Here is a 19,284-nt window from a genome sequence, read left to right on the forward strand (position 1 = left end):
GTACTAGTTGCTCTCCAGAAGCCGCCTTTCGAGCCTCTGAAGGAAGTTTCCTTTTCTCGCCTGTCACAGAAAGTGGCGTTTCTTGTTGCGATCACATCGCTTCGGCGAGTGTCGGAGCTGGCAGCTCTGTCATCCAAGGCTCCCTTCCTGGTGTTCCATCAGGACAAGGTAGTGCTGCGCCCCATTCCGGAGTTTCTCCCTAAGGTCGTATCCTCGTTTCATCTTAATCAGGATATATCCTTGCCTTCCTTTTGTCCTCATCCGGTTCACCGGTATGAAAAGGACTTACGTTTGCTAGATCTGGTGAGAGCACTCAGAATCTACATTTCCCGCACGGCGCCCATGCGCCGTGCCGATGCACTTTTTGTCCTTGTCGCTGGTCCGCGCAAGGGGTTGCAGGCTTCTAAAGCCACCCTGGCTCGATGGATCAAAGAACCAATTCTAGAGGCCTACCGTTCTGCGGGGCTTCCGGTTCCTTCAGGGCTAAAAGCCCACTCAACCAGAGCCGTGGGTGCGTCCTGGGCATTTCGACACCAGGCTTCGGCTCAACAGGTGTGCCAGGCAGCTACCTGGTCCAGTCTGCACACTTTCACCAAGCATTATCAGGTGCATACCTATGCTTCGGCGGATGCCAGCTTAGGTAGAGTCCTGCAGGCGGCAGTGACACCCCCGTAGGGGAGGGCTGTTTTGCAGCTCTAACATGAGGTATTTCTTTACCCACCCAGGGACAGCTTTTGGACGTCCCAATCGTCTGGGTCTCCCAATAGAGCGCTGAAGAAGAAGGGAATTTTGTTACTTACCGTAAATTCCTTTTCTTCTAGCTCTTATTGGGAGACCCAGCACCCGCCCTGTTGTCCTTCGGGATGTTTTTTTGTTGTTTGCGGGTACACATGTTGTTCATGTTGAACGGTTTTTCAGTTCTCCGACGTTATTCGGAGTTAATTTGTTTAAACCAGTTATTGGCTTCCTCCTTCTTGCTTTGGCACTAAAACTGGAGAACCCGTGATATCACGGGGGGGGTATAGCCAGAGGGGGAGGGGCCTTGCACTTTTGATGTAGTGCTTTGTGTGGCCTCCAGAGGGCAGTAGCTATACCCCAATCGTCTGGGTCTCAATCGTCTGGGTCTCCCAATAAGAGCTAGAAGAAAAGGAATTTACGGTAAGTAACAAAATTCCCTTCTTTTGCCATATATAATTGGCACAATAACGCAGGGAGCAACCAGCGGTAAAAACGCACCAAAAACGCACCGAAAACGCGGCAAAAACGCAGGTGCGTTTTTGGTGCGTTTTTTAACACAGGTGCACTCTTAAGAAATTTCTAAAGAAATTTCTTAAGAAAAATCATTTTTCTAGTGTGAACATAGCCTAACAGCGTTTTTGCTACATGACAGGTTTCGATTAACTAATAAATCACTCATGGTCAGTATGAGGAGTCCTAAAAGTTAACTTCTTGTGTGTTACAACTTGGGCATATAAACCACAGCAGATAGGATGGGGACACACCAGAAATTAGGTCTTTTATTTTTCCTAACTAGGACATGCTCCCCAAAATAATGAGAATTATATAAATAAAGGAAGCACATCACCCACAAAAATGCCTTTAAAATACAGGCAATCTGCAGGTAAACCGCATCCAAACCAAGCATGGCCATGCCGCTGGAAGATATCCAAGCCACGTCCAATTAGAGCCGCCAGCCCACAGGCAGTGAGGCGGCTTGTACGAGCCCCTTCCCACCACACACAGCGCCCCTCGCCTTCCCCTGCACCCTGACCTCCAGCCAGCAGTGTAACAAAGCAAAGTCCGCTGAAAAGGGAGTGACAGCAGCGCACCCACGTGCAGCAACTAACACATGACCACAAGCTAGCAGCCCCCTAGGAGAAAAACACAACCCGACAGCTGCACCCCAGAAACCCAAACGCCACCCACCCTAAGATCACCAGTACATCCGCAAACAGCGCCCCACACGTGACAGACTTTTCATAATCGGCGTCCTGACATATGATTTACTAATGCTTATTGTAGACAGTGTAACATGGCATTGGCTTTATTTCACAATCACATCCTAAATTCCATTTCACGTACATACCATTACTATGATCAACACTGACGTTCACTGGCCTGTTTAAAAACAAAAAAAAAAGTTAGATTAATTATTCACATATGCAATTTGCCTCAGCAAAAACAATGATGTTTTAGACCTCCTCTCTGTGAGATCTCAGCAGCAGGGAGGAGCTGTAAATAAGGCCATAGTGGTGAAGTTTGAGTTTAAGGCCAGAGTCACACTTGAGTATGACTCGGCGAGTCTCGCGTCGGGACCACCCGGGGCGGCCGCACACTCTATGGACTGGAGCTTTTCAGCTGCACGTATTTCTATGTAGCTGAGCCGCTCCTGTCTGGGAGTGTGGGCCTGTGTCAGGTGAGGCTGATGTGAGACTTGCCGACTCATACGCAAGTGTGACTCTTGCCTAAAGGGTTTTATATTCATACCCATTCTATATAGATTGGAGGGGTCACCAAGTGCCGGAAATCCACCAATCAGCTGAAGAAGGATGTAAACAATGAAGAGGCACACCACGAAATTCCAAGTGTAGTGAAATTGTGAACACATCCAATATCTGCATTTTTTCTTACGATGTTATTTTAATTGGATTCTGAAATTCTTCTCTCTCTCAATGGAGCTTTGCAAGAGCTTACGGTATTTTTTGTGTGGCAATCTGATGTTTTTATTTACAGTATTTGAAAAGTACATAGGTTTGGGTTTTTTGTTAGAGGGAAAGGGCATCTCCGGGCATGATGTACACTTCGCTCCCGAGCCTACTCCATGCAGCCGATAGGCACCGTACATGACACAACAAATGTAGTCATAGCAATTTAATCATTAATATTTCTTCTGTCCAGTGTATGCCAAATATCAGGGGTTTTGTTTTATTTTTAAATGGAACTGCAAAATAACTGGTAATATGGATGTTTTCACTTTACTACGACTTCAAAAGAAATGTTGTGGTGTCAAATGCCAATAAAAAGCCCCAAACATTTGTTTTAGTTTTCAGTTTATGCAGAATATTATTATGCATATACACATGCACAATTTATAATAATGCTTTTGCAGTTACAATATAAGATTTCTGTTTTATTAAGGTTTTTTTTTTATTCTGCAGCTTGCGATGTGTTAAATGGAACGTGTCAGGTGCAATATGCAGTGAGAACCACGGGCAGTTCTGGGTGTATATTGCTAATCCCTGCCTATCCGTCCCTGTATACACTAGCATAGATGAACAGATCTCTAGAAGAAGGGAATTTTGTACTTACCGTAAATTCCTTTTCTTCTAGCTCTTATTGGGAGACCCAGACAATTGGGTGTATAGCTACTGCCTCCGGAGGTCACACAAAGTATTACACTAAAAAGTGTAAGGCCCCTCCCCTTCTGGCTATACACCCCCCGTGGGATCACGGGCTTACTCAGTTTTAGTGCCAAAGCAAGAAGGAGGAAAGCCAATAACTGGTTTAAACAAATTCACTCCGAATAACATCGGAGAACTGCAAACCGTTCAACATGAATAACATGTGTACCCGCAACAAACCAAGAATCCCGAAGGACAACAGGGCGGGTGCTGGGTCTCCCAATAAGAGCTAGAAGAAAAGGAATTTACGGTAAGTACAAAATTCCCTTCTTCTTCAGCGCTCTATTGGGAGACCCAGACAATTGGGACGTTCAAAAGCTGTCCCTGGGTGGGTAAATAAATACCTCTTGATAGGGCTGCAAGACAGCGCTCCCCTACGGGGAGGCCACTGCCGCCTGCAGTACTCTTCTACCTAGGCCGGCATCCGCCGAAGCATAGGTATGCACCTGATAATGTTTGGTGAAAATGTGCAGACTCGACCAGGTAGCTGCCTGGCACACCTGTTGAGCCGTAGCCTGGTGGCGTAATGCCCAGGACACACCCACGGCTCTGGTTGAATGGGCCTTCAGCCCTGATGGAACCGGAAGCTCAGCAGAACGGTAGGCTTCAAGAATTGGTTCTTTGAGCCATCGAGCCATGTTGGCTTTAGACGCCTGCAATCCCTTGCGCGTACCAGCGACAAGGACAAACAGTGCATCAGATCGGCGCATAGGCGCCGTGCGGGAAAAGTAGATTCTGAGTCCTCTGACCAGATCTAACAAATGTAAACCCGTTTCAAACCGGTGAGTCGGATGAGGACAAAATGAAGGTAATGATATATCCTGATTAAGCTGAAACGCGGATACTACCTTAGGGAGAAACTCCTGAATGGAGCGCAACACTACCTAGTCCTGGTGAAACACCAGGAAGGGAGCCTGATATGACAGAGCTGCCAGCTCATACACTCGCCGAAGAAACGTGATCGCCCTAGAAAAGCCACTTTCTGTGACAGGCGAGAAAGGGGAAACTCCCATCAGAGGCTCGAAAGGCGGCTTCTGGAGAGCAACGAGTACCTCGTTCAGATCCCATGGATCTAACGGCCGCTCGTACGGGGGCACAATATGACACTCCCTGTAGCAACGTGCGCACCTTAGGAAGACGTGCTAGACGCTTCTGAAACAACACGGATAGTGCCGAGACTTGCCCTTAAAGGGAGCCGAGCGACCAACCGTTTTCCCGACCAGAGTGCAGGAGGGCAGGCAAAGTAGGCAAAGCCGATGGCCAGGGATACACTCCCTGAGCAAAACACCAAGATAAGAATATCTTCCACGAGTTGTGGAATATCTTGGCAAACCGCGGCTGGCGAGCCCGTCTCATTGTGACCCTGACGTAATGCTCACAGTCGACTGACGGTGAGATGCCACAGATCTCGGTACCACAACCTCCTCGGCCAGTCTGGGGCGACGAGAATAGTGCGGCAGCAATCGGAAGCTGGAACTGCGACCAATCTTGAGCCAAGGCGCCTGTCGCCAGAGCTCCCGCCATGAAAATCGAGACCTTGTAGTTGCCGAGACGCCATGATGTCGACGTCCGTCCTCATCCCGCGGCTACCGATTTCTTGAAGCCAAACGGGAGCAGGTCCCATTCCCCTGCGTCCACGTCCTCGCGACTGAGGAAGACTTGCTTCCTAGTGTTGTACGTCCGGAATGTGTACGCCACCGCTGTGGATAGTCCGACTGAATTCGGTTCTGATTGCATTCCAGCCACTGCAGGAAAGCTTGCAGTGCAAGATACACTGCCCAGAGCTCTAGACCACTGAGTTGAAGAGTGGACTCCTCTGAAGACGGTCTTTGACCGTCTGTGAAAGGGGGACGTTACTGTGTAGGAACATCGACTTCCTTCCCCTTAGCGAAGAATCTTCTAATGATGCGGACGCAGATGAAACTGCGTGAAAAGGCTCGCCTCTGGATGAGGCGCCTCCTTGAAGGAGAGACTGCACCCTCGTCTGTAGTGAACGCTGTTTGTCCAGCGGAATTCACTATCACTGAGAGAGTGTGAAAACTCTATGCCAAGATATGCCAGCGATTGGGTTCAACTTAGAAGAAGTCAAAGACCTCCCCGAAACTCTGGGAAGGGTCCAGCGCCATGTTCAGGTTGTGTTGGCATGCTTCTAAAAGAGAGTGCCTTGACAAGTAGATTGTCCAAGAAAGGGATCACAGAGTGACCGTAAGAGCGCGGGACTGCTCCCACTGCTGCCATGAACTTGGTGAAAAACCCGTGGGGCTGTCGCCAGCCGAAGGGTAGGGCTACAAAACGAAATATGCCCGTAGCCAACGCCGGTGCCTTGGAGCAATCGGCACGTGGAGATAAGCATCCTAATGTCTATGGATGTTAGGAAAAACTCTTTGAGACAGTGAGGCAATGACGGAGCGGAGTGATTCCCTCCGGAACCGCCTGGTTGTCACGTGCTTGTTAAGCAGTTTAAATTCCAGAACGGGACGGAAGGAGCCGTCCTATCTTGGCACCACGACCAGGTCGAAGCAAAAGGCGTAACTGGTTCCTGAAGAGGAACAGGGATTACCACTCGTCCTGCCTGCAGAAGAGCCTCGGCTCGGTCGGAGAGGTAGTTTGAGACAAACTGACTCTCTCTCACCGGCCTTTGACCTGTGGTAGGTAAATGTCGCTAAAGCGGGGGAGTCTGCTCCCCGCGGTTGCGGAGTGAGAAGGCTGAAAATTATGAGAAAAAAACGCTTTGGTAGCGATTCCTCCGGCTGCCTTCCCCGGGCGTACTTGAGCCTGCTAGGAATCTATGCCCTTCTGGGCCTTTTGAGTCGTTTTGGACAGTTGAATGAATTCATTCAACCCTTACCAACAGACTATCACTAGATAAAGGCAACCTGGTTAAGCACTTTGTTGGAAGAAGCATCTGATCCAATCTGTTAACCACTAGGCTCTGCGTAAAAAATACGGAGATGGCCGATGCCACCGCCGTCCGGCTCGTAGAGTCTCGGACAGCCTTAACAGCATGGTTCGCCATGCGGCGATTGCGAGATTACAGACGCTGCTGAGACCGAGATGTACCGGTGACAGCGTCCCTCTGCGCAACACTATCTGAAATAGCTTGGAGTGCCTTCACGGCTGCGACTGCCGGAGCAACCGACCTGCCGATAGCTTCATAGACAGATTGCGGCCAGAACCTATCTATCTGTCAATGGCATTTTGACGTGAAGCCCCATCCACCACTACAACTATAGATCCAGCTGTAAGCCTGGAGATCGGGAGATCCACATTTGGACCTGGGCTAGCGCTTGTCCAATCAGGGAGGAGAGTGCCTCATTAATACGGTCGGAGAACGCTTATCGTGAAAAGCGTTGCGTTTCTGGACTGCATCTCTAGGATCAGAGGGCCAGACGAGTACGCAATTGCTTGCGATATTAGAAAAGAGATCTCCCCTGCTGTGAAGCTGACTCTTTCACTGATGGAGTCGAGGGCTATTCCCAGCGAGCCTGCTTAGGCCCTCTTGAACTGACGTCCGTGTCGGAGCCTGCCCCCTGGGACGCGTGAAAACCACCCTGGAGCCTTGAGCTGCTCCTCAAATCATGGTGGCCAGGGGCATTGCAACTATATTGCCCAAGGTCTGCGTGGGCTGCCAGACTGTAAGATGTCAGCCATAGTCACAGCCAATATAACAGCGGAAAAAAACTGCAATTTCGTCCCTGTCTCTGGACAGGAAGCACAGGTGGTTCTTTTAACCACATATAGCCGAAAACCCCGGTCAAGCAATTGCCCGCACTGGGGTCCTAGACTCGTATTACATGCAGTACAAGCAACATATAAAGTCCTCATTGGCCTTTTCTTTTTCTGCTGTTGTTGTCTAGCTATCTAAGTGCATAGCCTAGGATAGCGACCGTACAGTAAATAATCATACAAGCATGAAGTACAAATAAACACTTCAGCTCATGTAGTACACGCAGCATTGAAAACTTGTGGCTTGGCACATTAGCTCTTCTGCTGCTGTTGTCTATTTATCCAGGAGCTTGAGACAAGGATAGCGACATACAGTGAATGTATAGCATTCAAGCACGAAGTACAAGTAAACACTTCAGCACCTGTAGTACCCGCAGCATTGAAAACTTGTGGCTTGGCACATTAGCTCTTCTGCTGCTATTGTCTATATATCTAGGAGTATGAGACAAGGATAGCGACATACAGTGAATGTATAGCATACAAGCCTGAAGTACAAGTAAACACTTCAGCACATGTAGTACACGCAGCATTGAAACTTGTGGCTTAGCACATTAGGCCTTCTGCTGCTATTGTCTATATATCTAGGAGTATGAGACAAGGATAGCGACATACAGTGAATGTATCGCATACAAACATGACAGTAAACACTGCCAGCACATGCAAATGCAGCAGCCTTGCAAGCTGGTGCCTTGGCACCACTGCTCTACTGCTGCTGTTGTCTAGTTAACTAGGAGCATGAGGCAAGGATAGCGACATACAGGAAATGTATAGCAGACAAGCATGACAGAAAAACACTGCAGTACAAGCAAATCAAGCAGCATTGAGAGCCTGTGCCTTGGCAGCCTTGCCTTACTGCTGCTATTGTCTGTTTAACTAGGTGCATTAGCCAAGAAAAACGACATATAGTGCATGTATAGCATGACAATAAACCCAATTGCAGCACCTGCAAACGAAGCGGCAATGAAAGCTTGTGCCTTGGCACTTTGCTGTTGCCAAAACTGCCAACAAACACTGCAGACTAATCATTGAACACTTGTCTAGCCATCTAGGAGAGTATGCCCAGAATAGCGACAGTACAGTGCTGCATCGCATATCCGCACACAGTTCAAAAGCCCACTTCAGTATTAGTGGGACCAGTACTGCCTATCGCCCGCCCAGCGCGAGTATGAGGTCGCTCAAAAACCTGTGCCTGGTTCCGTTCTCCCAGAGTGGAAACCATAATGGCTGCCGGCTTCTCTTCCACGTCCTGTGCAGAGGGGCGGGCCGTGGGCGAGCCCCAGCCAAGAGCGGGAACCCGGCATCTCACTGTGTTCAGTGAGAGGGGGCTGGAGAATGCAAAGCAGACTCCAGCTCCCTGCGCTGAGATCTGTACAGCGTCCCGCCCCTCCTCTGACTGGCAGGGCTGGGGGCGGGAACGAAGCGGTGCCAGGCCTCAGAAGCCGGGGACTAAAGTTACAGGCGCCCCCGCCGTAAAAGCGCGGTCGGCGCCAAGTCCCCGGCGCACTACAAGTCACATCAGCGCCGCCGCCGTATGAGCGGTCGGCGCAAGTTCCTAAACATGACCCGTCGCTCAGCCATGGCTGCAGCAACATAAGCCCATCACTAATGTCCCCGGCGCACTATAACGCCCAGCAAGCCCGGAGCGTGCTGTGCTTGCCGGAGACACCGAGTACCTGACCGATGCAGGGCCTTGTCCCTGATAGTACTCGTGCTCCACATCCATCAGGTTCTTCTGGGTCTGTGGATGGAGCCCGGCCTCCGGGCTTGGAGGCCGACAGATCCCACTTCCACAGGGCCCTCCAAGGGGATGTGGAAGGAAAACAGCATGTGGGGCTCCGGCCTCTGTACCAGCAATAGGTACCTCAACCTTGCAACACCATCTGGTGAGAAGGGAGCATGCTGGGGACACTATATGTGTCCTCTTTTCTTCCATCCGAGATAGTCAGCAGCTACTGCTGACTATACAATGTGGAGCTATGCGTGGATGTATGACCTCCTTCGCACACAAAGCTAAAACTGAGTAAGCCCGTGATCCCACGGGGGGTGTATAGCCAGAAGGGGAGGGGCCTTACACTTTTTAGTGTAATACTTTGTGTGACCTCCGGAGGCAGTAGCTATACACCCAATTGTCTGGGTCTCCCAATAGAGCGCTGAAGAAAGTATTTCTAAACATCTTTTACCGTATGCTAATGAGCGAGGGCAGTAGCCCCCTGGGCGTTCCTTCCCTTGCCAGTCGCCCCCATTAGCATGTTAGTACACCCCTGTGGGCGTGCTAATATGTTAATGAATACGCAGCGTCACAGGATGATCTCACTCACCTCTTCGCCACCATTGTGTCCAACAGGGGATTTCGGTTCCGTGCTCATGACAGAGTTTGGGTCATGCCCACTATGAAGCTGGGTGTACGCGTCCTGGCTTCAAATTGAAGTAGTGTGAATAGGCAGGGATTAGAAACATACACCAAGGACTGACTGTGGTTCTGGGTGCATATTGCACCTGACAAGTTCCCTTTAACAACCCAGGACTAGTCCTCAGACTTGTTAAGGTGCCAGCTACGTCATATAGCTAGTTTCTGAGCCATATTTACACACTATCACATGCCTGTGATAGTGTGTTTAGGGATTAAAAGGTTGGTTTCAGCCCTATACTAGGAGTGCAGTTTCTCATCCTCCTGCCTTTCTAATTGCTGTGGTACAGGTCCTCTTGATTGACAATTCAGGCCAGCAGCAAAATCCCTAAAGCTGCTGTAAGGGGCTTGCTTCCACTTGCAATTAACACAGTGCAATGCTATAAGGGGCTTGCTTCCACTTGCGATGAACACCGTGCAATGCTATAAAACATTGGATTGCACATGCACCAGTGTTAACCAGGCAGTGTCCATCTGCGATTCCTTGCTCATACCATAATCGGCATAAGAAAGCAATCGCAGCGAGTCTTGGCTCACACGCACCCATACAAGTCTATGGCTGTGTGTGAAATATCGCACTGCACTCTGATGTCATCCGCGTGCAGGGCTGTATACGCACAAACAGGCCGGGGAGAAGAGGGACAAAGTGCTTTCTTCTTCTCCACAGCTGGGATCTGATTGCAAGATGCAAGATTGCAGACGCTTGCAGCAGAGCCTGAACCGAGGGTCATTAGCATATCGCTTCCGATGAAGTGCAAGTGGAACCGAGGCCCAAGAGGCAGCTTTGCATCTGCAAAGCTATAGCAGTAAAAATGACTAGGATCACGAACAAACAGCACAGTCCATTGATCCCAGCTAACCTCAGTGAAGTGCTTGGAAGCTCAATTATGAAAGAACTTGCAAGCACTGTGCATTTGTGGCTACTGCCAGACAGCAATAGTGAATGGTCCTGTGGCAACAAGCAGTTAACAAAATTAAACAAACTTTGGGCGGGGGGTGGGGCAGAGATGTGACTTAGGGGCCAAAGTTTAATAAATAAAGTTGACTTTGTAAAATGATTCATCTTGGAAGATGGCAATGACGCTTTAAATAATAAATGCCTTAGCGGTTATCATGCTAGTAGCACTTTCAAACCCTATAAGTGGCGTAAAAGCAGCTAGCCGTTGTACTTGTCAGGTTACTTACAACCATATCCATGCAATTTTACGACAAAGTTTTCTGAAAATTCACATGACTGTAATAAGCAGTCTTACATACTAAATACATTGCAAATATAATAGGCCAAGACATGCCAGATTAGTATACACCACATCAGAGTTTGTGCGGATTCACTGAAAATCTGTTAAATATTGAAAATTAAAATGCAACAGACAAAGATTAGGGGTACAAATAGATTTACACTCACAATTACCTTCATGCAAGTTCATAGCAAGATTATTACTATTATCGAATTTGGTTGTGATATTGTTTTAATCTTGATACTGCTCATTGTGACAGGCGCTTACAGAAGATATGTAAAATGAACAGAATTCATACATACCAGACATGCCTATGTCTGCACAAAACTTCCTTCTCAAATCCGTCAAACTTACATGAATGCATAATCTTTTTTTCCCTTGCAAATATGAAAAATGATGATATGAATTACACAACCCACAAAGGTTTCTTACAGCTAAAGTATTTTAGAATACAGAACGTAAAATATGCGGATGTGACTTTTCAGAAGAACATAGCTAAAGATGATCCCTACCAGCTTCCTCCCACCCAGTTAGATTGACAGGTCTCTCCGTATGTGGATATCGGCAGAGAGGTCCGTATAGCTGAACGGGAGAGAACGTATCCAAGCCAAAAACTACCTTGTCCCCTGCAGGATCGGTGGCAAATTCATGGAGCCTAGACCACGTGACAAGGAATTCATTATCCTCCCCTATACTTACTATAATACACAATTCCCAGTCCCTAAATCTGAGATTAATGAACTTAGGCCGGTGTCACTTGTGAGTGCCTTGCGCGAGTCTCGCGTTGCATCACCCGTGACGGACTCGCACTCTCCTTACAGGAGCGGGTCAGCTGCATAGAGATGCCTGCAACCGACCCGATCCTGTGAGGAGAGTGCGAGTCCGTCACGGGTGATCCAACGCAAGACTTGAGCAAGATACACACAAGGCACTCGCAAGTGTGACACCGGCCTTAGAGAGGGGGTGGAGGGGTGGGGGTCGGAGGAGTCAGCTCTGTGAGCCACTATGGACCTTTTTTTTTTTCTTTGTTTTTTTTTTTAAAGACCTCAAGGTTCTACAGGTCCTCTTGGGCAATCCACAAATAAACTGATGATAACTAAACATTATGACCCTTGTTAATGGGGCATGACCCTAGACAGACACTGCAAATAACGAATAAATACTGACATTGTTGAAGAGACATTATTTACTAAAAAGGTGAGGAAGTTCATTCACACCTCCCTGGTCCAGCATCTAGTATAGTCCTCTGTGACAGCCGACTCGTCAATTCTCTGCCTGGAAACCTTAGTCCAGCATCAAGGTCGCCAACTAGACCCTACAATATCAAAACAATATCAAAGGTACGGGACCTAGTAACAATTAGCGGCGCCCATGATCAAAGGCATGAAGACCGGCTGTCACAGTAGACCAGGGCTGTGTGAAACATATTGCTCATTTCTGGTATTTACTATTGCAGACAGGGCTGGAGGGTTGACAGCACCTGGAATAAAGAAGTGGTCAAAGGAGAAGATCTGGTACGGACTGGGATAAGGGACAGTGTAAAGTGTATAAACTTTATTTAAAAAGTGTTTATGTGGGGTGTGAGTGATTGGTGCAACTTAAATCCACATTCTTCAGTGATGGTAAACATCCGGTTCACAAAGTCGACAACCGTCCTGGTTAGGCTCAGGGCGGTGACTAGTTGAGACTGCCCATTTTCTCACCCCTTTAGTATAAAACAATATTCGTTACAGAGGGCATATACACCCTGATCGGTTAGGCGGTGTAACGCATGATCACAGGTTCACATATCATACCCTTAAGATGAAAGAAAATCAAAATATGCAGCTTCCATAGTCTGCTTCCATGTCCCTTCAGACATTGAAAAAGAGACATGTAATTTCATAGGGTTCCCCGCTTCAAGAGAAAGAGGTCCACTGCATCCAGATGCATATTATTCATTATATAATATTCACACTGAATAACATTTTATAGTTAAATAGTATAGTGAAAATAAGATGGAGATAAACTACTAACCCTGGCAGAGGGGAAAGAGGTGACGAGGGTCTTCTTGGTTTCTGAACGGTCTTGTATAAAAATGACACAACAGCAAATGGACACACGTGACGAGGTCTCTTGAGAATTTCATCAAATCCATACTCATAGAAGTAGTACTAAAGACAGGGAAACTATTTTAGGAAATTGAAGCACATTACATCTTTATTTTTACATTACATATATACAAATCATGAAGATTGATTTAGACAATGGGTGAACAGGACTGCTCTCAAAAGACAGTTGTAATTTAAGGTGCTTTATATCATGGACTACATATAAAGTCAGAAAAAAACTTTTACTATATAACTATACTTCATCCCAATGTTTTGAAAATTAATAAATGCTTTTCGGGTATTAAAATACAAGTGAAATTAAAAGATAAAATGGTACCTGAGAACGCTCAAAGGCCCTGTAAGACAGCAGGGTCGTGACTGCATGCATGTTCTTTAACACATGACACTCATGTTTGGGTGCTGGCTCCAGAATAGCAGTGCCCGAAAAAGAATCCTGGTTATTCCTAAAGTTATCATAAACGGGTTTCATTTTTCCCTATATATAAAAAAAAAAAAAACATGCAACATAAAACATAACTAGATTCAATCAAAAATATCTCACTACAAAGTCAAAAATGGAGTAACTCGCTTGTAAAAACTTCTAAAAGGTAGCAAGTATCTTTAAAACATTGCATTCCCTTCCTTCTAAAGGGGTGAGGGGTGTTCCTGGTGACCAAACGCAAAGATCCTTGCTTTCACTCTAATGAGAGCATATAAACATAAGTAAACAGTTTGTGCCATTGGATAAGCGTTACCTTTATTACTTTAAATATGAGAATACACCCTGTTGCTCCTCCTTCTAAAGGATTGACCTGCAATAAATCAGCACACTTCGACAAGTACACACCTATAGGAAAAAAAAAAAAAAAACAACAAAAGAGTCAAAACACAAAATTTAAATCTTTTGGCTCAAGCAAAAAAAAAAAAATAAAATGTAGTTTAGTCCCTCAAATCCTAAAGAAATAAAGCTATAGATTTCAAAGCATTGCATAAGGCCTCTGAAACAATGGGACTCATGGAAATTGGCCTTGGACGATAGTAGACAATGCAATATATAAACTTTTTTTGAATAAAAGTATGAAAACCAGACTCGTATTCATCCATATAGTCTCAAGAAGGGGCCACAGCTAAAAATCTGTTGATTGGTGGTGGTGAGGGATGTCAGACCCCCTTAAGAAATACTGATGAACTATTCTGGGGATGGGTCTTCGATTATGACAGGACAACCCCTTTAAGCTACAGAAACACAGCAGTTGAGTCACGACAGTTTCGGCATACAAATATTTTTCGGTATACATACATATACACACACACAAACACACACACACAAACACACACGACTCAAAAAGGCAAGAAAAAAAAAAATATAAAAAAAATATACAAATAAGCATCAATGTAATTAACAGTGTTATTGAAAAGGCTTATATTTGCATTGTGGATTTTAAAAAAAAAATTAAATAAAAAGCGGAAAACTATTTATGGTTCGCTAAAGTCTCCCTAAAATAAAGGCATTAAAAATTCCAGTGACTTACCCATTGAGGACTTGCCAAGTGTGGTTAATTTGGAATTTCCCACTAGTAACCCTTTGTCGCTTATAGTTTGCACCTAGGATTAAAAGATATGTCTATCAGAAATAGTTTGTATGGTATCATGTGATGCACTCAAAGAAAAGGGGAACTATAGAAGAAAAAAAATCAGGCTGCTGTTAAAGGGAACCAAACATCAGGATTTTCGTGTATAAGCTGCAGCCAGTGCAGTACTGGCACTATCAGGCACAGTGTGTACAGACCATCAGGGGGCAGCTCGGGTGTTTAGGCAGTGAAATACAACTTTATAAAGTTTGAAATTTCGTGCACTTTTTGATTGACGTGTGCACCTCTGCAGATAATGTCCGGGCGGGTTATGCAGGAGTTCCCCGCCCCCCCACCAGCCTGTTCTTCCCTCTCTCCTGATGTCCGGGCGGGTTATGCAGGAGTTCCCCGCCCCCCCACCAGCCTGTTCCTCCCTCTCTCCTGATGTCCGGGCGGGTTATGCACGTGTTCCCCGCCCCCCCCCCCCCCCCGCGCCGCCTGTTCCTCCCTCCCTCCCTCTGGCTGTATGTAAATATCTAATCTTCAGAAACATGGCGCCGGAGTGGGTCTCTGCGCATAGCGCTTATCTTCGGCGCCATGTTTCTGAAGCCCCCGCATTACACAACTTGGTGTCTGAGAGGGCGGCGCCACAGCGATGTCACACCGGCTGGTGTGTTGGCCCGGTGTCCTGGGGCGGCACGATACAGGAGCAGCAGGTAATCGCGTCCTCCGGTCAGCTGTTCTGTCCTGTTCTAATCGCGCGCGCTCCCGCGGTCACAACAGGCTGTGAAGAAACGAGGGCGCATGCGCCGCCCTCTCAGACACCAAGTTGTGTAATGCGGGGGCTTCAGAAACATGGCGCTGGAGATAAGCGCTATGCGCAGAGGCCCATTCCGGCGCCATGTTTCTGAAGATTAGATATTTACATACAGCCAGAGGGAGGGAGGAACAGGCGGCGCGGGGGGGCGGGGAACACGTGCATAACCCGCCCGGACATCAGGAGAGAGGGAGGAACAGGCTGGTGGGGGGGGGCGGGGAACTCCTGCATAACCCGCCCGGACATTATCTGCAGAGGTGCACACGTCAATCAAAAAGTGCACGAAATTTCAAACTTTATAAAGTTGTATTTCACTGCCTAAACACCCGAGCTGCCCCCTGATGGTATGTACACACTGTGCATGATAGTGCCAGTACTGCACTGGCTGCAGCTTATACACGAAAATCCTGATGTTTGGTTCCCTTTAAGACGTCCAAAAAACCTTTGAGTCACTCCAAGCACACCCGTTTCAGATTGCAAAACAAGCGGTCATATGTGTACATGAGAAATAACACAAATATCCTACAGTTTTCACTTCAGTTGAAGGACTGTTTTTCTGTAGTTCCCGTTCAGAAGAGGCAGCAGCATTGAGGATACTATATAATATTATTGAGCAGTGTAGCTGTGATTCCAAACACTGGGGTGAGGCAAAACACTTACTGGAAAGCAGAAGCACAGTGTGTCTCTGCTGCAAAGTCAGTATGTAAGTGGAGAGAATCACATTTCTCTGGGATGTATTACAAAAGTTTTATATTTGCTTGAACTATTGATTTATGCAAAGTTTGTTGACAGTGACTAATTGAAACAAGTGTTCGTAGCACAGATAATATGTAGCTCCTGTTTTGCCGTCGTTCAGCTTACATTTTAGTCTATTCCAATGGCAGGCTTTTGGAAAGAAGGGAATTTTGTTACTTACCGTAAATTCCTTTTCTTCTAGCTCTTATTGGGAGACCCAGACGATTGGGTGTATAGCACTGCCTCCGGAGGCCACACAAAGCAATTACACTAAAAAGTGTAAGGCCCCTCCCCTTCTGGCTATACACCCCCAGTGGGATCACTGGCTCACCAGTTTTAGTGCAAAAGCAAGAAGGAGGAAAGCCAATAACTGGTTTAAACAAATTCTCTCCGAGTAACATCGGAGAACTGAAAACCGTTCAACATGAACAACATGTGTACCCGCAAACAAACCAAAAATCCCGAAGGACAACAGGGCGGGTGCTGGGTCTCCCAATAAGAGCTAGAAGAAAAGGAATTTACGGTAAGTAACAAAATTCCCTTCTTCTTCGGCGCTCTATTGGGAGACCCAGACGATTGGGACGTCCAAAAGCTGTCCCTGGGTGGGTAAAGAAATACCTCATGTTAGAGCTGCAAGACAGCCCTCCCCTACGGGGAGGCAACTGCCGCCTGCAGGACTCTTCTACCTAGGCTGGCGTCCGCCGAAGCATAGGTATGCACCTGATAATGTTTGGTGAAAGTGTGCAGACTCGACCAGGTAGCTGCCTGGCACACCTGTTGAGCCGTAGCCTGGTGTCGTAATGCCCAGGATGCACCCACGGCTCTGGTAGAATGGGCCTTCAGCCCTGATGGAACCGGAAGCCCAGCCGAACGGTAGGCTTCAAGAATTGGTTCTTTGATCCATCGAGCCAGGGTGGCCTTAGAAGCCTGCGACCCTTTGCGCTTACCAGCGACAAGGACAAAGAGTGCATCCGAACGGCGCAAGGGCGCCGTGCGGGAAATGTAGATTCTGAGTGCTCTCACCAGATCTAACAAATGTAAATCCTTCTCATACCGATGAACTGCATGAGGACAAAACGAAGGCAAAGAGATATCCTGATTAAGATGAAAAGAGGATACCACCTTCGGGAGAAACTCCTGAATAGGGCGCAGCACAACCTTGTCCTGGTGGAAGACCAGGAAGGGAGCCTTGGATGATAGTGCTGCCAGCTCAGACACTCTCCGAAGAGATGTGATCGCTACCAGAAAAGCCACTTTCTGTGATAGTCTAGAAAGTGAAACCTCCTTCAGAGGCTCGAAGGGCGGCTTCTGGAGGGCAACTAGTACCCTGTTCAGATCCCATGGATCTAACGGCCGCCTGTACGGGGGTACGATATGGCAAACCCCCTGTAGGAACGTGCGCACCTTAGGAAGGCGTGCCAAACGCCTCTGAAAAAAGACGGATAGCGCCGAGACCTGACCTTTAAGGGAGCCGAGCGACAAACCTTTTTCTAACCCAGATTGCAGGAAAGAAAGAAAGGTAGGCAATGCAAATGGCCAGGGAGACACTCCCTGAGCAGAGCACCAGGATAAAAATATCCTCCACGTTCTGTGGTAGATCTTAGCGGACGTGGGCTTCCTAGCCTTTCTCATGGTGGCAACGACCCCTTGGGACAATCCTGAAGACGTTAGGATCCAGGACTCAATGGCCACACAGTCAGGTTCAGGGCCGCAGAATTCCGATGGAAAAACGGCCCTTGGGACAGTAAGTCTGGTCGGTCTGGGAGTGCCCACGGTTGGCCGACCGTGAGCTGCCACAGATCCGGATACCACGCCCTCCTCGGCCAGTCTGGGGCGACAAGTATGACGCGGCTGCAATCGGATCTGATCTTGCGTAGCACTCTGGGCAAGAGTGCCAGAGGTGGAAACACATAAGGGAGCCGGAACTGCGACCAATCTTGCACTAGGGCGTCTGCCGTCAGCGCTCTTTGATCGCGAGACCGTGCCATGAAGGTTGGGACCTTGTTGTTGTGCCGTGACGCCATTAGGTCGACGTCCGGCACCCCCCAGCGGCGACAGATTTCCTGAAACACGTCTGGGTGAAGGGACCATTCCCCTGCGTCCATGCCCTGGCGACTGAGGAAGTCTGCTTCCCAGTTTTCTACGCCGGGGATGTGAACTGCGGATATGGTGGAGGCTGTGGCTTCCACCCACATCAGAATCCGCCGGACTTCCTGGAAGGCTTGCCGACTGCGTGTCCCCCCTTGGTGGTTGATGTATGCCACCGCTGTCGAGTTGTCCGACTGAATTCGGATCTGCCTTCCTTCCAGCCACTGCTGGAAGGCTAGTAGGGCAAGATACACTGCTCTGATTTCCAGAACATTGATCTGAAGGGTGGACTCCTGCTGAGACCACGTACCCTGAGCCCTGTGGTGGAGAAAGACTGCTCCCCACCCTGACAGACTCGCGTCTGTCGTGACCACCGCCCAAGACGGTGGTAGGAAGGATCTTCCCTGTGATAATGAGGTGGGAAGAAGCCACCACTGCAGAGAGTCTTTGGCCGTCTGGGAAAGGGAGACTTTCCTGTCCAGGGATGTTGACTTCCCGTCCCATTGGCGGAGAATGTCCCATTGAAGTGGACGCAGATGAAACTGCGCAAACGGAACCGCCTCTATTGCCGCCACCATCTTCCTGAGGAAGTGCATGAGGCGTCTTAAGGAGTGCGGCTGACTTTGAAGGAGAGCCTGCACCCCAGTCTGTAGAGACCGCTGCTTGTCCAGCGGAAGCTTCACTATCGCTGAGAGAGTATGAAACTCCATGCCCAGATACGTTAGTGATTGGGTCGGTGACAGATTTGACTTTGGGAAGTTGATGATCCACCCGAACGCCTGGAGAGTCTCCAGTGCAACCTTCAGGCTGAGTTGGCATGCCTCTTGAGAGGGTGCCTTGACCAGTAGATCGTCCAAGTAAGGGATCACAGAGTGTCCGTGAGAGTGCAAGACTGCTACCACTGCCGCCATGATCTTGGTGAACACCCGAGGGGCTGTCGCCAGACCAAATGGCAGAGCTACGAACTGAAGATGGTCGTCTCCTATCACGAAGCGTAGAAAGCATTGGTGCTCTGTAGCAATCGGCACGTGGAGATAAGCATCTTTGATGTCTATTGATGCTAGGAAATCTCCCTGAGACATTGAGGCAATGACTGAGCGGAGGGATTCCATCCGGAACCGCCTGGCGTTCACATGCTTGTTGAGCAGTTTTAGGTCCAGAACAGGACGGAAGGAGCCGTCCTTTTTTGGAACCACAAAGAGATTGGAGTA

At 48.1% G+C, this 19,284-nt stretch overlaps 1 protein-coding gene across 3 annotated transcripts in view; it reads right to left on the reverse strand.

Moving 5' to 3' along the window:
* The window catches only part of TASOR (transcription activation suppressor), a 191,335-nt gene that overhangs the window by 156,878 nt on the left and 15,173 nt on the right, over positions 1-19,284 (reverse strand). For 2 of the 3 annotated variants that reach the window (XM_075321319.1, XM_075321318.1), the window contains exons 4-9: positions 14,395-14,467; positions 13,618-13,709; positions 13,200-13,358; positions 12,789-12,925; positions 11,075-11,149; positions 2,087-2,118 (exon numbers count right to left, since the gene is read on the reverse strand). In XM_075321319.1, the coding sequence (XP_075177434.1) occupies positions 2,087-2,118; positions 11,075-11,149; positions 12,789-12,925; positions 13,200-13,358; positions 13,618-13,709; positions 14,395-14,467 (568 nt within the window). The remainder of the gene's footprint in view (positions 1-2,086; positions 2,119-11,074; positions 11,150-12,788; positions 12,926-13,199; positions 13,359-13,617; positions 13,710-14,394; positions 14,468-19,284) is intronic. The other variant, XM_075321320.1, reaches the window with a different exon arrangement.

The sequence above is a fragment of the Anomaloglossus baeobatrachus genome, chromosome 8 (assembly GCF_048569485.1).
Source record: "Anomaloglossus baeobatrachus isolate aAnoBae1 chromosome 8, aAnoBae1.hap1, whole genome shotgun sequence".
NCBI lineage: Eukaryota > Metazoa > Chordata > Amphibia > Anura > Aromobatidae > Anomaloglossus > Anomaloglossus baeobatrachus.